The following is a 27,885-nucleotide window of genomic DNA, read 5'->3' as shown; positions in this document are numbered from 1 at the left end:
AGGTGGTTAATGAGTGGAGAACATTCTGGTGTTATCCCCCTTTTCCTTTTAGGAAGAGACCTTTCTTCAGACTTTGGACACTTTCACTTGCTGAGTGTCCATGGTGATGGGCCAATGTCATTCGCTTCAAGATGTTCAGAGCAGGAGCTCTGTTCTGTTTTTCGGGGTCTCCTATAATCCTCGCTTGTCTGAAGCCTTATTTCCTTTGGTCAATGCCTGTGCTAAATGTCATGGCCAGTGGAAAACACTGCTAAGTTCAGATTCATTGAAATTCATGGCAAAAAAAGAAAGAAAGCCCTTAATCAAAGGCACAAGATAGATTTGCAGGAAAATAACGGCCAGAAAATTAATCCAAAACGTGCTTCGGTTTGGGCTTCTGTACAAGCACGTCTTGGCGGCAGGTCTGGACGGGAGGTTGTGGGAGTTGCGGGAGTGGAAAATGGAAATGGCTCATCTGCACCTGCCCTTTCTCCAGAGACTTGGCTCATCCTCTCCCATGACACACAGGACCAGTTCACACTCTGAAGAAGGCTACGGGCCACCCCTCCGTGCCCACACCCCAGCAGGCTGGCCCCACAGTCACTGTCACCGAAACCATATGTAGTGTTTTACAAATCATGATATGATCAGATGTGGGGTGTCTCTCTGTGGTGTGTGTGAGTTCCATCTTTGGCTCTAGAACAGCACCTTCTAACATTGCTTTCCCTGTGATGAAAATGTTTTATAAGTCTGCACTGTCCTGTGCAGTACCCACCAGCCACATGTGGCTATGGAGCACTTAAAACGTGGAACTGAGTTTTTAGCTTTATTTCATTTTAATTAATTTTAATTTAAATAGCCACAGATGGCTAGTGGCAGCCATAATGGTAGAACATAACTTTACATATTAGGATTTCTATGTGTATAAATGAATAAATGATTGCCCTATGATATCAACATGAATTTAACTTAGAAACATGAATGAATTCTCGTCATTTCAACACAAATACATGAACAAAAGTCTGAAATCTTTTGTTCCCAGTATTCAGGTGGCCTCTCAGGCTGTGTTCCCTAAACACCCAAATGTTAAGAGGAAAAGAAATAATTTTAAAGAACGGGATCTTTTACCAGATAAACACCTCAGTGCTTTGAATATCAGTAGATAACTACAGAATAAAACATTTCCATGTCCTCCATCAGCAATTTTAGTCCAAAAGAAGCGATTCATTCAGATCCAGGAAATACTGAGAAAACAGTACTCGGCCCTTTTGCTACAATGAAAAAGTAAGGCTTTAACCTCCATCTTCTAAACTTGAGTATGTAGAACTAACCAACTGCTCACTTTGAAATTTTTTTCCCAATTATTCTACATCTTTGCATCCCACACCCAGACATAGACAAGTAAGATTAAAGTTTATTAGTCGTTAATATTAGCATCAACATAAAGGACCCTCTAATTAGGACAAAAAATTATAAAAATATCAAGTAAATGCAAATAATATTAACCTCTGGATAACTAAGAATGTTGTTTGGCAAAGACTGCTGAACAACTTTGTAGCATGTCCACACATGTCAAATTTGCCATGATTTGAAAATTATGAAGACAAGTTTGGTCCATCACATCTTCTAATGAGAAGTAAAGACAATCTTCTCCTGAACGCATGGTCATGTAGTCATTGAGACTAAGTACAGCACGAAACAGTATATCATCCAGGAATTTTTATTGTAGGTTCTCTGATGTCCCCAAATATAGCATCGAGTATGTGTCTGTGAGGAAACACTCCCAGTGACCACAATAGAGATAGAAGCAACCAGAGACTCCATCCGTATGGTTCTGATGACTGGAGATGAGCTCTCCTGAGATGCTGAATGTGTGCTTCCACTGACTGATGTGTGTCCGTCAGCCCAGACACACAACTGGCCAGAATTTTGTTGCTTTTGAATCTGCAGCTGTTCAGTTGGTGCCATAACATTGAATATGATATAAATAAGAGCAAAAACTATGCTTTTTTTTTTTTTAGGTAACCAGAGGAAGCAGCCAAATTCTAGGGATGAGCTGGAGAGCACACACTCCCCTGGGCTTTGCAGCTCCATGTAAAATCTACCCACTTGTTTGTACAGCCTGTCTTCCTTCCCAGGGTTTTTAGGAGAATCAAATAAGTTCCTGAGAGAGTTAGACTCCCCTGGTAGAAAGAGCAAGCAGATGATCAGAATTACCTGAATCTGAATTCTGGGACTTTGTTTAATGGCTTTGAGTTTTTGTTTTGCTTGTGAACAGAACGAGGGTAGGGAGAGCTGCTCTATGATCTCACGCTACAAATGTCACGCGGCTCACTACGTGCACACAGTTTTTGGTTCCAGTTTTGTTATAGGCACAGAGGTTTCTAGCCCCTCGCTTCTAGATGAGATTCACTTACATATATCTAGTCCCTTAGTCACCAGTTGCACATGGCCACAAAATATGGGCTGGGATTAGCGGCGCGGTCTGTGAAGGTGAGATTGAGTGCATCAAGAAAAATCATAAAAGGCCCCAAATCCATGGCCCTGACTTCATTAAGCAGGCTCAATATTCCTCTAGTGATCTAGCTTCAGTCAAACACAGCCTCCTGACCTTTTGCCAGTTCAGGCTTGCTGTCAGCAGCTGGGGACCCCCACAGAAGGGCCGGGGAGGAAGCCCCAGGTTGCCCACCATGCAGATTATCCTGGGAATATTCAAAAGGGATGGTGCAATAAGCCCCCAGTCTTGTAATTTTACTTCAAAAAGCAAAAAATCTCCCAGATAATGAGCCTTTTGCTCTAATAAGAACTGTAGGATTGATTAGGTTCAAACTGTTAAGAGACATCCTTGTGGTTAATGAAGCAGTGTTGAAAATGCCTCTTGATTCTTTGGAAACTTAGATCCTACAAAAGCGCAAGAAGAGAGCTGGAGGTGGGGTCCATGAGGCTGTATGTGAGTTAATAGACTCCAGATAACGGCCGCAAAACATTTGTTCTCTGAAAAGTTAATATTTATTGAGAGTTATTTCTGCACGGGGCCAGCAATAAACTTTGATGATTATGGTTAAAGCATTCTTTGGATGACATGTTTTCCTGTGAATCCTGAGTGGGGGGAAAGCTTCTGCCATTTTAATTCCTTTGTTAATGTCTTTATGAATGCAATTAACACTTCATTCACGCTTCTTTGTTTCTGGATCCCATTAGGATGTGGTTTATGCCAGTTTCTCTCTCCCAGGAGACAGCCCGCATCACACAACATTTCACTCAGCTGTGTGGCTGAGCACTGACAAACTCAATTTGCAAAAGGCAAGCGTGAGTTGACACCATGCTGTGGCAGTTGTCCTGAAGGGAGCAAACAGACTCATTTCCTTCCCAGGTAGAACCCACCTTCTCTGGAAGCATGCTTGTCCAAGATTATAGCAGACAAGGAGGTAAGGAAGAATTCTTGGCTGATTGAAAGTAAAAGCACTGCTGGTCGAAGAACTGCTAAGTAACCACACTTGGTCCCTCATCTTAAAAAGGGAAGCCAGCCTTTTGGGCACCACAGACTGCTGTTCTATTCAGCATTCAGTGACGGCTAACTAGGTACAAAGTGAGGAAGGAACCTAGCTATCTACCCTCTGGGTAGATAGATAACAAGAAGCAGCAGACACACAGAACCAATTTATAAGCTAGGGTATCAGGCAGCACTGACAAGGTCCTAAATGAGAGGTAGAGAGACCCAAAGAGCATTCGGAGTTCAGATCTGTGTGATGGGGAGTTCTGGGGAGGCAAGACTTAAATAAGACAGTTTTCCTGGCCATTCTGTGTTGGTGATCCCCCAGCAAGGAGAGGGAGAGTAGGAGGAAGTGCACACAGGCAAGAAGAGGCAGGTATTAGCAAAGATGCAGAGGTGCGGAATGAGTAAGAGGGTTTGTGTCCATGACAAATTATTCTCCCTTATATTAAAGTCTCTTCTCCAATTGATGGCATCATTTCTATTTCAAATATCAGTGTGATATTTGCTTAACAGCCAAAGCACTGCAGATGAATCTATCTGAATCTTACTAAGATTCAGTTCAGAAAGGGAGGCAGGAGGTCTAAAGGGAAGCAGACAAAGGAAGAAAGGAAGGAAGGAAGGGAGGAAGGGAGGGTAGAGGGAGGGAAGACTGCCCATAGATGGGTGCTACCTTTTTTTCTTCTCAGACCTATGTTAAATTTTTTTTCCAAGAAGACAAAAAAGGGCAGAATTTCTAATAAGTGTTATGAAATGTAATATATTACCAGAAAGGAAGTAAAGCAGCCTGTAGCCCCCAGTCATCCAGGTCTAACATCAAGTGTATGTGAATAAATCAAGGACAGTATTCCTTTTACAGCCTGAACTTTATTTAGTGGTGTGATGGTTCGGTTTTCTTGTCTCTGAGTTACTCCAAAATTTAGTCTCTGTTTCATTAGTTACATATCCTCAATACCAAGGTCTTTTTCTTTCAACCAGACCTGGGCTGTCAACACCATCATATTCCATTATAGTAAGGCCTGGGTGTCTCTTCTGAGTTGGCCCACCCCTAGGCAGAACAGCCTGATAGACCCCGGTTGTGGTCAGGCACATTTTGCATTAAGAATGTGGTCATGTTCCTCAGATTTCATCTTTTGTGGCTGCTTTTCATGGGAAGAACTGCTTCCCGTATTATAAATAATTCCTGACCAAAGGACAACTAACATTTACATTACCATTGATCCTCATCAAAGGTTAAAGTACTGGTAATTGTGTAAGGAGATATTTCTTTTTCTGAAGCAAATAATTGTCAATTGTGAGTTTTAAAACTACACTGTGGTTTATTGGAAGAATGACCACTTATTAGAATGATTAGATTATTTTCTCAAACATGAAAAAGGGAAACTAAATAAGGTGATGATCCATGTGTATGGGGGTGGAGTTCTCAGGTTAAAAAAAAAATCTTTACATCTGTCCTTGTGTATTTTTAAAATATATGTATGTAGAAAGAAAACACACACAGCATTCCCCAGCCTCAAGCCACTGAGTAGTTATGTAAAATATGAACAGGGCCTGTGTTTCACTGCATTTGAGAAAGATGTAAATGTGTAAATTTGATGGAAGAGGTTTTATTTTCTTTCCCCCTCTCAGGAATGGTCTGACAGCCCCAGGCTGGAGAATGTGTCTCTCCCAAGTACTCTGTCACTCTGGTAACCATGGAGACCATGACGATCGATTAGATGCCATCTGATCTCAACCTCATAAAAAAAAAAAGGCAGCAGATGGCAACCAGGCCACTAGACCTGTCTCAAGAGAGACGAGGAGGAAGAGAAAGGGAAAGAAGGAGGGAGAGAGGAGAGGAGGTGGGGTGGTTGGTGCGGGGCGGAAGGGAGCAACAAAGTGGCTCTGGACGTGAACGTTGTTACAAAAGAGTAAAAACAGAAATGGAAAACAAGGAAGCAAAAATGAAGGAAAGAGGAGATGCAATGAAAAAAAAAAATGAAACTGAAACTCAACTGTGCAGTAGATCTTCGTAGTTTATAGGAAGAAAACCTAATAAAGACAGTCAGCCATGCCCTAACTTTCTCTTCTGTGTAGGTCTCAAATAGTGACAAGGAATGGTGCAGAACCTGGGCCTTGAAGCTCCTCTGAGGGACACTCACAAGGGTGTCCTTGTGGCTGTCAGTAACAATTGGAATTTGATGCATCTGCAAAATAATTCTGAGACCTGGTCCTCAGAATGAGCGTCCCTGATCAGATGACACTTTGCAGATAACTGAATGTGTCTGTCAATAACTGATGTGTTTGTCACCCTATCTATGACAATGTTCTAGTTACTCCTTAAAGGAAGAAGTGACAACCGCTTATGCAGAAACCCAAGGACAGTTAAGTTAGTGCTGGTAACCTAGGACTCTTAGCCAGTGTCTCAGACGAATGGAACACTAAAATTTATACGATGGCAGACACTGTTAAAAATAAGAGAAAGAAAAGGAAACCTACCTCTAATCCCACTCGTCAGATTTAAGCATAAGCATGTATATAGGTGTCATATATCTACACAGAGACACTATTTTAACCAAATACATCATTAAATATTAGTGTCATTTGGTTGACTTGCTCTTTCTATAAGCATATGAACTCTAGAAGATATGTATAAGAATATTGATGGCAGATTCATTCATAATAGCCTAAATGTCTTTTAAAATGAAATTAATTAGAATAGTCTATTAAAAATGGAACACACCACAGCAACGAGAAGAATAGGCTACTACTGAACACAACAGTGGGACAAATCCCACAGACATTAAGAAGTCAGAAGCAAAAGAAGACACTGAGGCTCTATTCATATCAAGTTTAAGATCACAGGGTAGATACTGACTAGAATTAGAATTAGTAGGTCATGGAGTAGACATGTGTTTAGCTTTAAATGCAGGACAAATATTTTTATATGTTTTCTGGGGGGCAGGGGAAGGGCTACTTTTAAAGTGGTCTCTAAAACAGTGCACCAATTTGAATTCTACATGTCCTGTTGTGGACATGCCCTCTTCTTTCCCTCTTACCAACAGAAAGTGAGTATTCTCATTCTTCCTGATCTTTGCCAGCCTGAGAATGAAACGTTTGCCGATTGCTTACGCTGTGTCTGATGACCAACCATGTTAAACACTTTTTGCTATGCTGCCAGACACTCTTGTTTCTCCTTTTGTAAATTGCACATATATGTCATTGTCCTACTTAGCATTAGCTTTAGGGTAAGGCAAAAAAAAGCGAAACATAACCCAAATAGTCCTTGCACATTCACCGGCCTTGTAAGATAAAAACGCATCGGCATTTATGACCAGAACAAATTTACATTCTTTGCATAAATTGATACCCTGCTCTATATATTTCAGAAGGAAGCTAACATTTACAGAACATCTATTATTAAGCACATTTACTCTTTAAAATGGCCCTAACCATTTAATTCTTACAGCTTCATTTAATTTCAGAAAAACTATTAAAAGGAACTCCACTTTTTGTGTGAGGACACCTAGAAACCGCCATCTAGAAACAAGGAAGTGGGCCCTCGCTGGACCCTGAATCTGCTGGCCACTTGACCTTTGACTTTCCAGGCCCCAGAACTGTGATAAATACACAGTGGCTTATACTAAATACACAGTGGCTAATACTAAGTGGCCACTTAGTTTATCGTATTTTATTACTTCAGCCCAAACAGACTGAGAGAGGCAGTGATTCTCCTTTACTTTTTACTTTCCAAACCCTAAGAGGGCTTCTGAATTCTGGAAACATTAGTTACCTTCCAACCCCCAACACAGACCTGCCATTCCACCCCCAAACCAGAGGAGTGTCAGCATCTCTGTGCTACTTAGGAAAGAATGAGAATGTGAAAAATCCATTGTAGCTCATTTCATCCATTTTAGAAATTTTATTTGTATTTTAGTGCGTGTGATGTGTGTTTCAAAATCTGAGCGATGGTTTGATCAATCCAGAGCTAGAATGAGAAAGCAGAGATAGATCCCAGATCTTTTCCTCTTAATAAATGATTACTTTTGGCATCTGAAACTCATATTTTTGGAGGCTTTTTTCAAATAAAAAGACAAAATCACTTATACAAAATTAAGTTCTGAGTATTTTGAGTGTGGAAAGAAATTACTGTAAATTATACATTTAAAAATATTTAAATACCACAAGCATCACAAAATCCAAACCAAAACAAAAAATTCTGTAATACTTTTATTACTTAATACTTTTATTACATTCCTGACAGCCCTGCATAATTTTCCCTTCACTTTTTGAGTCTATAACGGCAGATTACCTCATCATATAACAAAGATTTTCATAATATATCTTGTCAAGAAAGTACAAAAATGAATCAATCTTTCCTATAGCATGACTGATAGAATTTGGATTTTTATTCATAATTAAGAAAACCATCTGTGAGCTTCGTAGCTCATCATTGGTATCATTACACACACACAAATGTTTAGGATGACAGTCAGTTTGGAGAAACATCTACCAAATTTTTGTCATATATGAATTATAAGATTTCAGAACATTTCCAATTTGTCATTGTTGTTGTTCAGTGTCTAATCTTAAATACGCTTTGAATGATGGCACTAACTACTAACTGATTTTTGTCAAAGGGGTACATTGTGAATTATGTTTTCTTTCTTTCTTTTTCCTGTGGTGGCATTGGAGATGGAACCCAGGACCTCAAACATGGCAAGCATACAATGTACCACCAAGTTACCACCACAGCCTCTATATTATCTTTGTCACTATGAATATTGTTGCCGTATTATAAAGCAATTTCAGTATTTTTCAAATATGTTCTTAGAATGCACTCTTCTTCGTTGATTGGGTAATTAATCTGACTCTATTTGTTATTTATGTTAGCAACTTATCTCTCAATAATTTCCCACTTTGGGAATGATCTTTTTTTTTTTTCGTTAGTTTACTTCTAGGTGTCAGAATAATTCTGTCACCTTTAAGTGCAAATCCATAAAAAATACATTTTATTTTATGCTACAGAAACACAATAGTGAACTGCTGCATCTTCATATGTATTCCCAATTGGGGAAAACTCTGTTTTGATTAGGTGTCCATAAAAATTAAATCTCCTGGGGCTAGGGGTATAGCTCAGTGGTAGAGTGTGTGCCTAGCATACACAAGACCCTGGGTTTGATTCCCAGCACGGAATCAATAAATAAATTAAATAATCCTCTGTTAGAATTGATTGGAAAGAATTTTTCACAGACTAGCTTCTGGATTCATCCATTTCAAACTTTCTCTTCTACTAGAGTCTGTGAAATATTCAATTGTGATATAAGATGTAGATGGGTCACTCTGTGGAATAATACCAGGTGAGTTTCCACAGTGAGTGCATGGAATTTTGATGAAAACCATTCCTACAACAGAATGCATTGAAATCTTTACCCATACAAGTGACTAGGAATCACATAAATAAATACCACTAAACCCAAAATAATATGTCTCCAACTCCACTTGCCTAATCCAGCACCCCAAAGTGCCTGCAGCTATTCTGATACCACCTGATCGATGTTAGAGTAGAAAAAGACAGCAGTCTAGCATGTGTGAGGCACTGGGTTTGATTCTCAGCACCACATATAAATAAGTAAATAAAATAAAGGTTCCTCAAAACAACAACAAATTTGAGAAAAAAAACTCAGATATGTGTGATTCATTTTGCTCATGCACAAATGCTTATTTTGCATATACTATGAGTTAGGCACCATTTCCTCAACCAGGAATAAAGCAATGTATAAGACACAAATATCTTTGGCCTCAGAAATTTTATATCCTGGGGCTAATGAGGCAGAAAGTAAACTAGTGTTCCCTATTGAGTGGCCAGATTTTTAGTACCACATTAGTGTTCCAATGGAAATTTGCATTTAAACTTTTTTCATCTCTTGTTAAATATTCCTGTGTTAACATAATTTCAAACATCAGGCATTTGGGGAACCACTTCAGATGGGGAAGAAGCCCTTTGCCCATTCCTTGGATTCTTCCACTCTTATTTATTCACTAAACTGATCCTGGCCTCTACAAATCACACTGGCCATTGTCCAGTCCTTGGACCTCCATTTGGAACTATATCATTATTCTTAAAGCTTCTAGAACAGTCTCTGGTTTCTTGTTCAGGCCTCTGGATAGCCATTTTAAACTGGTTGCATCTACTTCACTCTTTTCAAAAAGTCCTAGGCTGAGTCGTACCTGTTCCTAACATGTTAATTTACCTGATCATTTTCAAACTATCCCGGATGGTGACAATGCCTTGCTCCAAGTTCAGTGCTGAACTGTTTCACAGTTTGGTCATTTACACTGAAGAAGTGCTAAGTCATATCAAAATACAGTTTCTCACCTTTTCATAGTCCCCAGTAGTTCATGCTACGTTTGTTCTTCATATAGACGTTTTTTTTCATCTTCATTATTAGTTCTATTTAGAAGTTCTCAGTTATTGAGAACTTCTATTTAAGAATCTGTTATGTGCAAGTAACAGGCACTGAAACTGGCCTAAGATCAGATCACGTATGGCTCATAAAACTGAAGTCCAGAGGAATGTCAAGCTTCAAGGATGGTGGGGTTGGGGAATTAGACCCCCAACTACTTCAGTTCTCCTCACCCTCTCCTCTTCCTACTTACAGCTTTATCCTCGGCCCAGTAGTAGGACAGCTGTAGCAGTTGACCTCACAGCCGGGAACAGCAAAGTCCAGAGAGACTCTTCCTGTGGCATCTCTGAGAAACCAGAAACTTTTTCCCAGCACCTCGTTTGCCTGAGCTATCACATGATCATTTCGGAACCAACCACCAGTGTGGGCTGAGATGACTGAAGCAGTCCCCTCTAGGGCAGGGACAGGTGGGGGGCAGGGTTTGGGGAGGGTTCCCCACAGGCACAGGAGCTTCCTTGGAGAGGAATGCCAGACGTAATCAGAGTCTGGATAAGAAGGAGAAGTGGGAACAGATGTAGGAGATGCAAATGAAAATAACCTCCTTCTATTTCAGAAGTCATTCTGGTTGCCTTAATGATGTTTTAGTAATTTCTGAACTTACTTCTCCATGTTCCAAGTAATACGCGACCAGGGTCATACTTGCCGACTAATGACCATTAAAAAAAATTTAAATTATGTTCAGTATCTTCTGTCTCAGAAAACAAGGCTTGATTTACAGGACTAAAATAAATAATTTTTTAAGCTAAAGGAGTTGAAGTTTAGTTATTAAAAATAGCCCCCAGACCTTAGCTGCTAGAAAAGATTAGAGGGATTTTGCAAAGTATGCTTTTGGAGAAAGAAAACTTTCCCAATTCTACCAAAAGCTTACATGATACGGGCCTTGGTTGTTTGCTGTGTTCATTTTTTGCAGTGCTGGGGATCCAACCCAGGACTTTGCATGGACTAGACAACTCTACCACTGAGCTCCTCTATCCTCAGCCGAGGGTCATTGGTAACCTGAGCCTTGGGGTGTCCCAAGCCGCTGGGGAGCTCTCCCAGAGTCTCTCATTCTCTGCTTTCTACCTTCAGGAACATTTTCTTTCTTGATTTGAACTTCGGGTGGCTCCCACACATTAAGGGAGATTTGACTTTCTCCTTCTTTTCTTTGAGAGGTAAGGCCGAAACGGGGTGTAAAGAAACCCTTAACTTTGTAAAAATGGCCCTTTTTTTTTTCTTTCTCCAGAGTATTATGAAAATTAGTGTTCTCAAAACATTTTCCAAAACGATCCCTTGAGATGCCAAGAAAAGCAGCTTGCTCTGGCAGGTTTTCAGCAAGAGCTTTTCCCTGGAGAAAAGGAGGAAAGAAAAGTCAAGCACAGATTTCTAGTATTTTTCAGAATTTTTGGAATTAAAAAACATATGCACATCTAGAAGTTATGTTGGCTAGTTCATGAATTGCACTTGCCTTAACTCTCCCAGAGTGGCTGGTTATATTGACTTACGCAGAGTGCCTCCCTGGGAAAGGTTAGCACATCAGAGTAGTGTTTGTTAAAAGTGACAAAAGTGATAAACTAGGTTTGCATTTATTCTATCATTACTGAGGATACTTTTTAACATCGTTCCGATGTGCTAATAGTTCTTCCTGAGGAAATTTATGCAAACAAACAAACTATTAATTAAATCAAAAGCAGCAGTCCCCACAGAGATCCACTATGCAGATTTGCTGATCTGGATGGACTTGAGCCAGGCAGTGGCCTTTGGCTGCAAGGGAGGATATCAGGGGCTGCTTTGTGCACACCTGTATACCTCCCAATACAGAGAACACAGGCACGGTGTCCACTCACCCTGCGGAGTCTCAAAGGCCTCTCCATCTTGGTTCAGAGGCCAGGGGAGGGACCCTGAATGCATTTTTCTAACTCATCTGCTGGATCTACATGACTAACTCAGGAAGGCAATGTAGAGTTTTCCAAAGACCTTATGAATTCCTTTATTTTTTATTTTTTTTTATATTTATTTTTATGTGGTGCTGAGGATCGAACCCAGCGCCTCACACGTGCGAGGCAAGCACTCTGCCACTGAGCCACAATTCCAACCCCAAGACCTTACGAACTCCTCATTTGTTGTAAGAGTCCTTCCTTGTACGGTGTAGAACTTTCTAGCGAGGTAGAAAGGTTTTTATTGCATTGAAAGACCAACCACCCAAAGATTCCTGGAACATGTCACAACTTCAGTCTTGGTTAGCTGAGTGCATTTCACCCAGGGACCCCTTGTGATTATATGAGTACCATTTATAAGCATGGTGTGATCATTGATGTTAATTAATGTTAATTCTGGACCAAGTTGGGCCTGACAATATGTGTGCTGATGCTCGGGTCATGTGGCGAGGGACCAAGGATTCCTTGGTCTCAGGTGTGCTCCAGTTTTCTCCTCAGTCCAAATCAGCCCTGGCTCTCCTGACGCTTTATTGCCCTGGCAGTTTCCATCTCGCTGGCTGCCTGATCTTCCCGTTGGGTGACTTTCAGCAGCACAGCTGCTGACAGACATGGTGTTGCCATTCCTCCCCCCCACCCCCCGCCCTTAGCTCTAGGTCCCCCACCCCCACCCCCAGAGTGATCCTGCTTCTTTTTTTTTTTCCTTTTAATTGTTCAGATCAGTCTTTTCCTCCCTTTCACCCCTAGAACCTCATTGAGTGTCTCATGTGAACTTTGTGAAATGTTTCCCATGCAAAACTTGGCTGTCAAGTCCCGGGCATGACCCCTGTGCAAAGTTCTATATCTCTGTTTCTTGTTATTCCATCCCCACCATGATCCAGCCAAACAAGTAGATGCCAATGGGCTCCTTCCTATTTCTATAGGAGCAGGATGATAAAAATGCCATGGGAACTGTTATAGTTTGGATCCTGCATGTCCTCCAAGTGCCCATTAGTTAAACGCTCGGTCACCAGGTCGTGGTGCTATGGGAAGGTGGTGAAACCTTTCACTGGGAGGTGGGGCCTAGTGGAAGGAGGGTAAGTCATTGTGGGATGTGCTTTTGAAGGGAACCCTGGCCCCTTCCTGTCTCTCTGTTCTTGGCCATGTGAAGTGAACAGGCCTCCTCTGCCACACACTCCCACCATGAAGTACTGTGCTACGATGGGCCCAAAGCAACAGGGCCAAGTAACCATGTCCTGAAATTTCTGAAATAGACCTCTCCTCCTTTTAGGTTGTTTATCTCTAGTGTTTTGTCACAGTGATGTAAAGCTGACTTACAGAGATTTTTCCCAGCTATCTTATTAGCTCCGGGAAGCTTAAGATGCCACCACAGGAGATATAGCACTTGGACCCACTTTAGGTATGTTCTCTAGTTGCAATGAATCTTTTCAAGAAGGCTCATTTTAGAGTATGAGTCACCAGGCCTTCTAAGTTGAAGTCCTATAGAGATAAGGGATGTTAGGAGAGTGCTATGGTTTAAGTTATGAAGCAATGCTAGAATGGGAATCAGATTGGGGGAGGTGGAAGGCACAGGAGGGCAGGATATGCTCTCCATGATAAGCCTCATCTACTTCCTACCTTTGCTGAGGGCCAGATCACTGTTGAAATGTTGGTATTCAGGATTGAGACTCAGGCAGGGGCGACTCACTCAGGGCCCTGACTGACCTCAAGAAACAGGGCCTAGATAATTATTTTGCAGAAACTAAGATAAGATGCTTAGTTTCTGCAAAATAATCTCTTACCCCAGCATAAAAAAAAAAAATATATCTGGGCTCTGTGATTTGGGGGTCTTGTTTTACTTCGATTATCTTCGTTGAACTAACGAGTTGTTTCTTGGAACTGAGTAAGTATGTCACTGAGCAGCCTGGCTGCTTTACTGAAGAATCACAGAGGAATGACATGACAAGTCTTTTGTTCTTGTATAACCCCAGGCTTGAGAAACCAGTTTCTCTTAATGTGCAAGCAGGGCCTCTGGGAATATGGGCTAATCCTAATTTTTTTCATCTTAAAGTGGGAATAATAGAAACTCCTAGCTTGCAGAGGTCTTGAAGGATGAATGATAATACACACGAAGGGCATACACAATGCCTGGTAAACATTAGGCATTCAATAGATGCCAGCTGCTGTTTTGAATATTAGTATTAGGCCGGTAGACTCATTATTTGATAACCAGTGTCTTGACAATCAGGAAGACTACAACATATTCCCATTGTGCCTAATTTAGCCCCCGAGATGGCATCCAGCAAAGAAGACACATCTGCAGCCTTCCTTACCTGGCTGCATGCAAGCATCGGGGACAGGAGGAGAAAGGCTCCTCTCTTCAGTGTCCTGCAAACCATTATTGCACACATGGAGAGCAGCACCCATGTTAAGAATAGCCTTCTGGGGAAGGAGGAAGGGCTAGGAAATTTGGAGGACTCCGAGTCTCACGGATCTCCAGCCTACCACTCTCAGAAAAAATGATTTGTGTCCCCAGTGCACACAAGGAAGTGTATGGCCTCAGTACCTGTGCATGCACACACACACACTCTCCCATGCTCACAGAGGCCACACACACACACACTCACAGGCCAGAACACGATGGCCTGGGCGTATTTTTTCTTGTCTTCCTTCTCGTCTCCTGTATCCTTTTCAGCCCATTCGGGAATAATTATTATTGCTCTGCTGGCTTGGTTCTGCAGCTCTCTAGAGTGGAGCAGATGTCGACAGCTCTGAGACATCCCATGCTATTACACAGCAGAACAAATGAGGATGTCAAAAAAGGCTCTTCAGTCTAACAAGAAAACAGAGGAAAGAGACAAAAAGAATAAAGCCTTTGGAGACCTGCAGACTCGCTCTGATTAGATCTTATGCTAACATGATGCCCACTCTGCGTACTAACAGTGATTTAATATGTTTAAATGATACTGGGGAAATATGTCTTGGGGAAAAAAAAAAAAGAAGAGAATTTCTTCCCTGGCAGGCATGATTAAGATGGTTCCGGTTTCCTTGGAAAACACGATGGCAGCCTGGGACTGTCGGCTACTGTCGCAAGCATGTTCGCTTATGATGTCTGGTGTCGTCTCATTACACTGGGCAGCCCTGATTTCTCCATCACCGAGTGAGTGGTAGGAGCCATTCTGATGGATTCTGTAGCTGGGTGCAGAATGGAAAGTCAGCCAAATTGCTGGTCATTGTTTCTTCCCTTAATGGGGGAAGCTAAAATGTTAAAACAGTTTATAAATGGGTCCACAGGTCCACAGATCTTAATTATCCAAAATGAAGAAAGAATATACTCCAGAATTTTGGAAGGGGGTCAGAAGGAGATCTCTAAGCAATCAAAATGGACAGACCAAAGTCCACGTATTATAGATCACAGGAAGTCATTTACGGATGGAATATGTCCTCAGCTCCTTGCTCTGAACCTATTTACTCATCTTCTGCTTCTAATTCTGATTTTTCATGTCACAGTTTTCTCTTTTACCAGACCATGGCAAAACAGAGGAAACTATTTAGAAAGCCCGGCTCTGGGAAGAGGAAGATGGAACCAATTGCTGTCGGGTGTAGGTTCAATCCTGACAGTATTAAAAGTTGGGTCAGATAAGGTGACTGAAAGAGAGAAGACAGACACACCACAGTGAAGTTGAGAGTGTTTTTTGTTTGCTTTTCCTGTAGGCTCCTTTACTCCTTCCACAGTGGGTCTGGGACAGCAGTTGTTATGTGAGCGGAGAAGAGCCCATACTTCACAGATCCCTGAAAAATGAAAGTTAAAAGCACAAACTCCAAAAAACCCCAAACCCAAACCAAACCAAACCAAACCACTTCCTGGAGAAAAGCAGATGATCACGGTTCATCTCTGAAATACAATGCATTGAAAACCACGAGGATTTCCTTTGTGCCTAAAAATGTCCAGACTCTCTCTGGTCTGGATGTCAGCACAGAACCCCTCTGTGGAATGAGGAGGCCGAAGTTACCTGGTCCAGTGTTTGTTCGGACAACTTTTCAATCTGCCTATGCTCAAGGCCACCTAGTCCTGGGGCCCCATTCCCTGCTGAGATGTCAGTTCACTGTCAGAGTGCTCTAATGATTAGAAAGTCCAGGCTAGTTGCAATCCAAACATGCTTCTTTATATTTCACCCCATTGGCCATGGCTCCGGCCTCCTGGCCCCCCAGGGAGAGATGATCTAAGCTTGTTACACATATGAAGACAGGTATCATAACACCGCCCCCCTTCTACCGGCCCCCGTGGGCATCATCTTGGAGTACAAAAGGTTTGTCACCTCTCTTGTATTCTGCGGCCACATGTCCATTATACTCCAAGCTTATAGAGCACTTGTGATTCATTTTAAGCTTATAATCAGCTGAAACATCTCTATTATTTTCACCCAGGCTACTATCAAGCCCAACTCCCCCATCTGCTGCTTATTCCATCCTATTTGCTTGTTTATTTTAACCAAGTGTAAGACTTTACATTTATCCCCATTAAGCATAATCTTGTTAGATCTGGTCCATTGTTTCAGTCTGTCAAATCTTTTTTGTATTGCAATTCTGCTGTCCAATGTATTAGCTATCCCTTCCAGCTTTGTGTCACCCACAAATTTTATCACCAGGCTATCACTGTCTTCATCCAAGACATTAATAAAAATGCTTAACAAGGCAAGACGGAGGCCAGAAACTTGTGGTGTGAAAGATCCTTTATCGAAATCAGCGTCAATCCATTAATTAGGACTCTGCATCCAATCAGTTGCTCATCTACCTGACTTGGCTGCCTTTAGCCCTTGTCATGGATATATCTCATCCTCAGGGATTCAGATTGTATCTGTCAAATGCATTGCTGCAATCCGAGTGCACTGTGTCTACACAACACCTGGAAAACCAGTCTAGCAACTCCCTCAAAAAGAAGTATGATGGGTCTGGATGGTATACCCACTCCTTGCCTTGCACCTGGAGATAATCTCCATTTCACCCAACAAAAGATCATTCAAACTGCCTGACCTTTATATAAAGGTCAAGATTTTCATGCAGCTATATTAGTAGCACAATTCACAACAGTCAAGATATGGAACCAGCCTAGGAACCCATCAACAGATGAATAGATAAATAAAATGTGGTATATGTACACAACATAGTACTCAGCTCCCTCTAATAATGAAGAATGAAATCATGGTGTTTTGCTGGTAAAAAGACAAAACTGAGAACATCATCGTAAGTGAAATAAGCCAGACCCCAAAAGTCAAGGGTCGAATGTTTTCTCTCATAAGGAAGAAAAGAAGAGGGGGGCAGATCCCAAGAAAAATCAGTGAAGTAGTAGAAAGGATTCAGGGGGAGGGAGGAGGGACAGGAAAAGGACTAAGGGTGGAATGAAACTGACCAGACTTTCCTATGAACATATGAATAACCACAATGAATTTTACCTTTATGTGTATCCATAGTGCACTAATTAAAAAATATACATAAATAGAAGATCAGTAGAGTAGAGGGAAGGGAACAAAGGAAGGGTGTAGGGAAGGGGAAGGGGAAGTACTGAGGACTGACTTGGAGCAAATTATATTCTAAGCTTGTATTGTTATGTCAAAATGAACACCAATATTATGTGTGACTACAATGAACGAGTTAAAAATATAAATATCAAAATACAAATTGTTATGGTTTAGATATGAGATATCCCTCCAAAGCACGTGTATGAGACAATGTAAGAAAGTTTAGAGGTGAAATGACTGGGTTAAGAGAGTTTTAGCCTAATCGTGCATTAATTCTCTGACAGGGACTAACTGGGTGGTAACCGTAGGCAACTAGGGTGAGACTGGAGTAGGTGGGTCATGAGGGTGTGACTTTGAGAGGTATATATTTTGTCCTTAGTGAGAAAACTCTCTGCTTCTGCTTCCAGGTCTGCTTCTCTCTGCTTCCTGGTGTCCACCCTTCTCTACCACACTTTTCTGCCATGATGTTCTGCACATCTTGGGCACAGAGCAATGGAGTTGGCTGTCAATGGAGTGAGCCCTCTGAAACTGTGAGATCAAAATAAACTTTTCTTCCTCTAAAATTGTTCTTGTCAGGTCTTTTGGTCATGGCATTAAAAAAAAAAAAAGTAGGCTAAAACAAAAATAACTGGGGCTGGGGATGTGGCTCAAGCGGTAGCGCACTCGCCTGGCATGCATGCGGCCCGGGTTCGATCCTCAGCATCACATACAAACAAAGATGTTGTGTCTGCTGAAAACTAAAAAAATAAACATTAAAAAAAAAAAGTTGGTTAAAACAAAAATAACCCCCCCCCCAAAAAAAATACAGATTTTTCCTCATTTTTGCATAGCGAGGCCTCCAGCACATTTCCTCAAGGCCTCAGACCCTCAATGCAGATAAGACCGTCCAGGACATATCTTGTATGGCTGGGACTCTGGGCCCCAAGGGTTCATCTAAGGCCTCCTTTGCCTTAGGCTTCCACTTTCTGTTACCAATACCCATGGGAACCTCACCTTCCCTGGTTTAGAGTCACCACCAAAGGAGCATAAATTCTGGAAAAAATCTGTTTTCTTTCCAATGTCTTTTGCTAAGGCAATAACAATATTGATAATATGAAACAAACCCACTGTTTTGCCTTGTGCCAAACAGATCTAAAAATTCTCTTTTTGTTTTGTCTTAAAAGACCAAGAGCCTTTCATTGGTCCTGGGAACGGTATCAACAGTGGGATAGAGGGACCAATACAAGCCAGCTGTCAATGTCTGTTCCTAACTGTCCCCCAACCCCATCTCCCACCCTCAGGTACTGAGCTATAACATTCAACCACCACTGGAGAGAAACAAGGTTTAAGAACTTGGGATTCCAAGTCTATCTACTTCCACCAATGCTATGTGTTTGAGAGAACAGTAGGAGCCAACTCAGGGAGTAGGTGCAAATATCCCCTGCAAAAAAACGCATGACCAAACACAGAAAGTCAAGGGTCAAATGTTTACTTTCATATGCAGAAGCTAGAGAGGGGGGGGGGAACAAAAGGAATAAAAAGGGGATCTCACAAAAACAGAAGGGAGACCAACAGAGTAGAGGAAGGGGATCAAGAGGGAAAGAGGGGGGGAGGGCCTGGGAAATACTGGGGAAAGTACAAAATCATGCTACATCCATGTAAGAATAGTCCACAATGAATCCCACATTTATATATAAAATTATAATGCACTAATTAAGAAATCACAAAAGAAGGCAGATAGTAGAGTAGAAGAGGGGTGAGGGAGGTGAATAACTGGGGAATGAGAGTAATCTCGGTATGTTATATGCATGTGTGAATATGTCGCATTGAATCCCACTATTAGGTAAATTAAAATGCACCAATTAAAAAAAGAAACAATGGCTTTAAGAGTACCTTGCCCAGTCCTGACACATGGTCAGGGTTGAATATTAGCATCTTCTGGTCTATTAGCATCTTTTGGGTTTTACTTTGGTCTCCTTGCCATTTGGTTCTGCTTGACACCAGTCCCTTTTCTTCCCCGCCTCAGCCCATGTTAGCTCTTTTCCAGACTTCAATTTTCTGTTTGCTTCTCATGGATTGGCTGCCCTACCCTTACTTTGACAAAACTTTATGAAAGGAGAGGAAATTTTGAAAGGAAATCCCTTGTTGAAGACGTTAGGAAATACATACCAAATCTGGTTGCAAATCCTGACCCCCATCTGGCAGGGCCCAGGTCTCCTTTATGACAAGTCCTAGTGAATAGAGGATAAATCCTCTGGATTTTCCCATAAATCTCAAAAGCAATACTATTTGGGTTCATAATCTGGCTTCTTTATTTTTTTAACCTTATGATGCTGAGCAAGTCAATTGACCTCTCTGAGTCTCAGTTTCCTGAGACTAAAAGGTGGGCATAATAATTTAGGGCTGTTGGGAGAAAAGGCTGCTTAGCATCATGCTTACTAAGTAGCATATGCTCCATAAATGGTAGTTGTTATAAGCATCATCATCCTTCTCCACTTTACCTTCCCTGATAATATCCATTTTCTTAGTAGAATCCCTTGGCTGTGCACCCCTCTTTCCTTCTTGTGTTTATGTGCATTCAATTTCTGAATTCAATAGTGAGGTTCCAAGAAACCACATGGATCATTCTACATCACATCCTCTCTTCTTTAAGAAATGACCTTCAAACTACAAACTGTAAAACATGGTGAGATGATAGTTCCTAGATCACTACAAATCAAGACAGTTGTCAATCATCCTGTTTGGACTCCGGTTTTAGATCTCGTGCACCTCCTTTGTCTGTCTTCCTAGTGTTCTTCTGAAAGCTGTCGGGAGCCATGTGTTTACATGCTATCTTCATATTTTACCACAAGTTACTTGAGGGAAAGTCTGCATGTTATTTATAAACATTTTTTTCTATCTTCAGGATTAATTAATTAATCACTTCTCATACTGACTGAATTTCGGCTGTGTGACAAGCACTAACATACAGAAACCAGTAAGATATAATCCCTGCCTTCAAGAAGCTAAGTTATATGCACCTGCCATGTGCAAGGACCTAGGTTCAATCTCCAGCAGTACCAATAAATAAATAAGTAAAAGAGGCTCAGTCAGGGGAGAGTTCTGTTTCTGGCAGCAAGGGAAAAATTGTAAGCAGATTTTCATTTCTATGGTGTATTTGCATAACACAAAAATCATACAGAATGTATTTTCTGGCTTCTTTGGAATTTAGTTGGAAAGCCAATAACAAAAATATCTCTGGAAAATATTAAAATATATAAAAATGGGAAAATTAAGTAATATACTTCTAAAAAAGAAATCTCACGGCAAATTAGATAATTTTCAACTTAACAATAACAAGCACATGATGTCAAAATTTGTAAGATACTTTTACCTTAAGTAAAAAAAAATAGTAAGGGAAACATAAAGTGGGTAGAAGGAAGGAAATAACAAAAGCAAGAGTAAAAATCAATGAAATAGAAAACAGAGAAAATTGGGCTGGGATTGTGGCTCAGCGGTAGAGTGCTCGCCTAGCACGGGCGAGACTGGGGTTCGATTCTCAGCACCACATTAAAAAAAAAAATTAAAAGGCATTGTGTTGTGTCCATCTACAAAAAAGATTCTCTCTCTCTCTCTCTCTCTCGCCTTTAAAAATGAAAGAAAACAGAGAAAATCGGCAGACCCAAAATGATTTTTTTAAAGATCAGCAAAATTAGACTGAGCAAGGAAGAGAGAGAGTGAGTGGTGGCGGGGGTGTGTGAGCTATCCATATGAAAAATAGAAGAAAGGATAGTCTCACAAAATTTACAAACATTAAATGATAATAATGGGATATCATAAACAACTTTAGGCCGCCATGTTTGACAATGTAGATGAAATGAATAAATCACTTGAAAAATAGGAGAATTCAAGACTGACAAAAGACAAAATAAATGGCCGAAAGACAAAATAAATGGCCGAATACCTGTCAAAGAAACTGAATTCACAAAATTCTTTTCAAGAAGAACTATTCTAACTAGAATAGCCTTAATGGTGTCTTCTAGCCAAAACATCAGGAAGAAATCATACCAACCTTAAACAATAATACAGGAACAGAGGAGGGGCCACCTGTCAACCTTTTCAGGGAAGTGGCATGTTCATAATAACACCTAACAAATACACTACAAGGAAAAGGCAGACAGTATTCCTCATGTACAGAAATGCAAAAAAATCTTAACAAACCATAGTCCATCAAATCCATCAGCATATAAAGAGTATGATATACATCATGACCAATTGGGGTTTGTCACAAATAATGCAAGTTTGGTTAAAATAGCAGAAAAACAATCAATGTAATTCATCCTCGTAAGTGAATAAAGGAAAAAATATAAATATTTCAGAAGATCCGGCAAGAGTTTGAAATATTTCAGCACCATTTCATGATAGAACCTCTTGGCTGACTAGGAATAGAAATTCTTCAATCTGATCAAAGGAACCTGTAAGAAACCTATACCTAACATCATAATTAATGGTAAAATATGGAATACTATTCCTCTCAGGTCAGAAACAAAGTAAGGATCGCTAGTCTCATTCTTCTTTCCACCACACTTGAAGTCTTGCCACTAGACCAAAAGAGATACAAACATCACAAAAGGCTGGGATAGAAGGAATAAAATCATCCTTCATTATAATGACATGATTTACATGTAAAATATTCAAAGGAATTTACCTACCCCATTCTACTAAATCTGATAAATAAATTTATCAATTTTAATATAAATCCAATATGAAAATTTTTAATTTAATTTAATTTTATATAGAATTAGCAAACAATTGTAAAAAGAAATTAAAAATCAATACTATTTACAATAGTATCTGTATCATAAAGTACTTACAAATCATTGTTTTTAAAAAATCTACTACATGTTTCTGCACTTACAATTATAAAATATTACTGAGAGAAATTGAGGAAGACCTAATAAATGGAGAAAGATTCTGTGCTTATGGGGTGGTAGAATCAATACCGCCTACAGATTAAATGCAGTTCCAACCAAATTTCCTGTTCTTTCCTCCCTCCCCCCTTTTCTCTTTTCTTCCTTCCTTTCTTATTTCCTTCCTTCCTTCCTTTCTTCCATCTTTCTTTTTAATGTAGAAATTTAAGATTTGATAATTGGAAGACTTACATGCTCTGTTTTTAGGTCTCACTTTAATCTCTAGCTTTTTTTCTCTAACTTGTTTTTTCTTAACCATTTCTTATATATGCTAGTCTTAATTTATCAATTTCTAAGATAGTGTTTTATTAGTGTAAAGATAAACAAATAGGTCAATGAAATATGAAAAAAACAAAACCCAAACATTATCACAATCAAATGATCTTTAAGGAAAACCAACGTGGAAGGAACATTCTGTCCAACAAATGGTGCTGCAATCTACTCAATAACAAGGAATGTACATGAGTCCATGCAATATTATATAGTAGATCGACAGAAGCCAGATGGTCAATACATAATGGTATGTATTATGTATTAACCATTAACCATTCAAATAATATGAAGTCCAAGAACAGGCAAAACTCGACTGTGGGTATCAAAATCAGAATAGTGATTGCCTTAGACAGAAGAGAATGTTGACCAGGACAAGGCACAAAGACATTTTCTTTCCTTTTTTTTTGTGGTACCAGGGATTGAACTCACAGGCACTCAACCACTGAGCCACATCCCTGGCCCTATTTTGGGCTTTATTTAAAGACAGGATCTCACTGAGTGGCTTAGAGCCTCACCATTGTGCTGGCTTTGAACACACGATCCTCCTGCCTCAGTCTCTCAAGCCGCTGGGATTACAGTCGTGCGCCACCACGCCCAGCTGGTATTTTCTAGTCTGATGGAAATGTTGGATGTCTTGTTTGAAGTGTTCATGTTTACCCAAACTCACTGAATGGCATATGTGAGGTCTGTGCACTTTGCTGAATGTTATTACACCTCCATTAACTTTTGTTTTAAAAGCAAGGAGGGAGGTAAGGGGGAAGAAAACACATAAGGAGGAAGTATCATGCAATACTGTAAGTGGGATGCCAGAGTCATACACATCAGCTGACTGTCAAAAAGTGTGTTTTAGCCTGGATTTATCTGTATGACAGTTATACTTCCCTGTCTCTTCTGGATTCTCTTGTCAACTTGATCTGAGAGCATCTCATCGCCCAGGGGGTTGACTGGGCCTGTGATACCATAAAATAATTCTGGGTCTGTCCTGACCTTTGACCCTTGGACCTAGGGTAAGGAGAGATCCCTTGAAGGTAAGAGGAATGGGGGACAGTCCAGAACCCACAAGCTGCTGCTGACTACGTGTGGTTTCCTGACAACTTTCTTGGTGGTCACCCAACAATCCATCAGGGCTCTAAAGATGCCAGGTTTGTGAGTGAATCCCTCCAGCACCAAATAGTCTCACAGCCTTTTAAAATAAAAAATGTCCAATTTAACACTGAAATTCAGTCCATTCAAATCTGTTGAAAAATCTGGCTATTTGCAAACAAAGAAAAGAGTGTATTGCCCCAACATTACACATCAAAATAAGTCCAGAGTTATAAAAGAGCAAATTTTCAATGAACCAAAACTTGAAAAATATTGAGATGAATATTTGTTAGAGCTCTGGATGGGAAAGAATTTTCTGAACAGATTAGAATAGCAGATTCCTTAATGAGAATATAAAGTTGAAGTACATCAAATGGTAGGTTAGTAAGATATTAAATTTCCTCTGTTGTGCAGTTTGGGGTATAAGGTATATCACACTCATAAATAAAAACATTGCATTGCTAATCACGAAGCTGGCTGAATAGGGTGTGCCACATTTAACACATGATCAATAAAGCCACATAAAAATAAACAAAGCATAACAACTCTTGCTTTTAGGAAAAATCATATCCTGGGAGTCACAGGCCTTCCTTAACCCTTCTTAAATCACAGGATCTTGATTGTAACAAAGACAGGCTATGCCATCTGTGAAGGCCGGAGCCAGTGAGGAACACAGGGGTTGGTCTATTAGACAGACAGTGGCAGCCATGTTCCCAGAGAAACAGTTTTCTGCACCTTTTGTAGATGGCTAATCTATTCCACATTAAGATACCACCTTTACATAGAATCCTTAACTGGAAAAGCAGGAAATACTGAAACATGATAGAGTGGGGCTGGTGGTTGTTTTGTTATTGCTATTGTTTTCCCTTAAAGCTAAGGAGACTGTCAGAACTGATATAAAAGCCGAGAGTATAAGCTTTTGAGTCAGAATAGCTAAGTTTAATTCTAGTTATTCGGTTGTCCAGCTGCATGGTTTGGTGCCTCTGTGCCTTGGTTTTCTAGTCTGCTAGACTTAGTTTCAAACACACAGGTTTGCATGGAGAACAAAGGAGGAAAATACACAAGTGTATGCAAGCATTTAGCATCGTGACCGCCACAGAATGTGTGCTCAGTGAATGACAACTGAAAACACCAAACAAGTAGCTGCTACCATGATCATTGTTTTCACCAGGATGTTTTTCCTAACAATAACAGGCCAGTGGCATTTTAAAATATAGTGGCAATTACAAACTAGAAAATGTAATCTGAAAGAGAATATATATTGTCTCTCTCTCTCTCTCACACACACAGACACTCACATACACACACATAGTAATAAAGTGAACCAAATATCTGTGATACTTTTATGAAATAATTATACAATTTTATTGAGACAATAAAAAAAAACACCTAAGTAAATTTGGAGGTATATTATGCTCATAGGTTGGAAGCCTTAATGATGCAAAGATTTTTTTTTTTTTTTACAAAATTGATCTATACAGTTAAAGCAATTCCAATTAAAATACTATCATATTTCATGGATGTTGAAAACTGATTTTAGAAGTTCTATAGAAGAATAAAGCAACCAAGATTAGTCAAGATGTTTAAAGAATGAAAAAGAGGGACTCACAGTCTCAGATAAGAAGACTTCCAAGAAGCTGCAGTGAGACAGTGTTACTTGTGTAGAGACAAACTCTACAGTAGAGTAGACCAGAGAATGCAGAAACAGATCCTGGAAGATCATGGAGCTTTGATAGTTGATAGAAGTGATGTGGGAGGTCAGTAGGGGAAAAAAAAACTATTTACTAATTTTACTGGGGGGAGGGGATAGCCATATGGGAAAAAGTAAGATTAGTTTTTAATTGCACACCATAAATAAAAATCTCCAGATAACCCAAAGACTAGAACAAAACTTTCACGTTTTCTTGGGGGGGAAATATAGGTAAGTATCCTCCCCATCTCAAGATCAGGAGAAATTTTTAAAGAACAGAAGTGCTAACCATAAACAAAATTGATAAATTCTAGTGTCTTAAGAACATAGATTTATCAATAACACCTTATAGAATGTGAAAAACAACTTTAGAATTGGGTTGGGAGAAATACTTCAATATATATAACTGACACGGATTAATGTTAGTAACATATATTAATAACTCCTTCTAATCAGTCATAAAAAAATAAACATCCCAGAAGAAAAACAGCAAGACACAGGAATAGGTATTTTACAGAAGAGAGAATACCTAAAAAGATGTTCAGATGGAGGAAGATACTGATCAAGTCCCTAACAAGATATATTTTATGTTTACTCAATTAGCAAAATTAAGACCCTCAATGATGCTAAGTATTGGAGAGGATATGGTTCCACTGGATCTTCTATAAATTGTTGGTAGGAATGTAAATGTGTATAAACTCTAGAAAGCAGTCATTTCATTTCCAGACATATATCTGAGACCACTATAGAACACGGATGCAGATGTTTATACTCTGCACTCTTCATAATGGTGAAATCTGGCAGCAACTGACACAGTTGCTGTTGGTATATTCACGTATTGAATTTCAGTTATATGAAAACAGTATGAATGTTGGGTTTGTCCAGGCCCTCTGAGGAGAAGATGCCGAGGTGGGATTAAAGGCGCATATGTTTTCTTAGGAGACATATTTGCTTGTGAGACAAAACTAGAGAGGAGCCAGGCAAGGGTGGGAGAGACTGAGAAAGTGAAGAAGAAAGGGAAGGAAGGTTAAATAGACGCAAACTAGGCTGCTGTTGGGTCTGAGAAGGTTTAGCAGGTCACCCAGGTGTGTCCTTAAGCCAACTTCAGCTGTCAGAGGAGCCTGTGTCTCCAGGAAGGGGGCTGCCCTAGTGTCCCTGGCACCCTCAGTCATTGACCAGGAACAGGATCCCAGGAGCAGCGAAAAGCTTATCCTTGGTGCAGCTCAGCCATGAGGAGAGAGCGCAGCAGTGGAAGGCTGGGTCAGTTACACTCCCAGTGACTGCAGGTCTGTGAGGTACCCTCCTGGCCCCCACGTATGGCTTTGCAGTGTACTACTGAGTGGGACAACGTAAGAAGATTGCAAAAGGGATAATGTCCTTTATATGAAGTTAAAACTAGTTAAAGGCAAAGACCAAAAAATCAAAATCTAAAACATCTTTTAGGAATACGTAAGATCAAATGGCATGTTTTTAAAAGTGAGGAAATGATACAAACAGCAGCCAGGACAATGGGACAAGGCAAAAAGTCAGGGTGCAAGAGTGGATATGAGCTATTGCTAATATTTCAGTTTTCATATGTTAGCAGAGAGCTCATGTGTTTTACTGATATGGTTTAAGAAAAACAAGTTAATAAACATATGCATGTGTATCAACATAAACAACCAGGACCACGCATGGATGAAAAGGGATACGACGGATGTCATTCTGTGACTCTATTGACAATATTGTCCATTTTCTCTTCTATTCTACTTTATTTGTCTCTAATTGTTAGTGACTGAGCTATTGATAGAGAAGAAATTATCTATATAGCACAGATCAAATTATAAGTTTGTTAGAGTCTGTCCCAGTCTGGTAAGTTGGAATTTGTATTCTCAATAGAGTGTCCAAAATCGAGGTGCTCAAATAGGAGAAAGAGGACAGTTGAGAGGTAATGCCATTGCTGTACCTGGGCTTTTCTCCAGGAGTACTTGTCAATCTCTTTCTCAGACAATCCGAGAGCCTGAAGTTCAGAGTTCTAGGAGTAAGGATCTAGTATTTGAGGCATTAGGTTCAAGGGACCAAGGAGACTGCAAAAGATAACAAGCCAAGGATTATTGAGAGGCCCTCTAGCATAGAGACTGTGATATGGGACCTGAAGCCACTCTCTAGGTTTGATCCTAGCTCGACCACATTTTAGGTTTTCATCTAATCTCATTGTTCCTTGATTCCCACATCTATAGAATGTGAATAATAGCACATTCTCTGTAGTGTTTGTAAAAAAAAAAATGACTCAATATACATAAGATGCTTAAAACAGACTGGGCCAGTGTATGCACCAGGATGTGCCAGGGTATGACTGTAACAGGCACCTTTCAGAGGCTAGCATCATTAACAAAAGGTTTAATTTTTGTGTTAAGATTTAGATCTGAAGTATCCCCGCAAGGCTCATGTGTTGAGAGCAAGATCCCTAGTGCAGCATGGTTCAGAGGTGGGGGCTTTTAGGCAATGACTGGATCATGAGGGCTCTGACCTCACCATTGATAGTTGGCTGGACTACTGAGAGGAGGGACCTAATTGGAGGAATCAGGTCACTGGGAGTGTTTTCT

General features: G+C 40.2%; 1 protein-coding gene across 1 annotated transcript in view; it reads right to left on the bottom strand.

The window, feature by feature from the left end:
* Slc22a15 (solute carrier family 22 member 15) overlaps window positions 1-27,885 on the bottom strand; it is a 165,008-nt gene that overhangs the window by 98,291 nt on the left and 38,832 nt on the right. The window contains exons 4-7 of the mRNA XM_048814599.1: window positions 14,435-14,593; window positions 14,141-14,246; window positions 10,112-10,403; window positions 9,706-9,765 (exon numbers count right to left, since the gene is read on the bottom strand). Coding sequence (XP_048670556.1) covers window positions 9,706-9,765; window positions 10,112-10,403; window positions 14,141-14,246; window positions 14,435-14,593 — 617 coding nt within the window. The remainder of the gene's footprint in view (window positions 1-9,705; window positions 9,766-10,111; window positions 10,404-14,140; window positions 14,247-14,434; window positions 14,594-27,885) is intronic.

This window comes from Marmota marmota, unplaced genomic scaffold (genome assembly GCF_001458135.2).
Source record: "Marmota marmota marmota unplaced genomic scaffold, marMar, whole genome shotgun sequence".
Lineage (NCBI taxonomy): Eukaryota > Metazoa > Chordata > Mammalia > Rodentia > Sciuridae > Marmota > Marmota marmota.
This window is presented reverse-complemented; position numbering and strand designations above follow the sequence as displayed.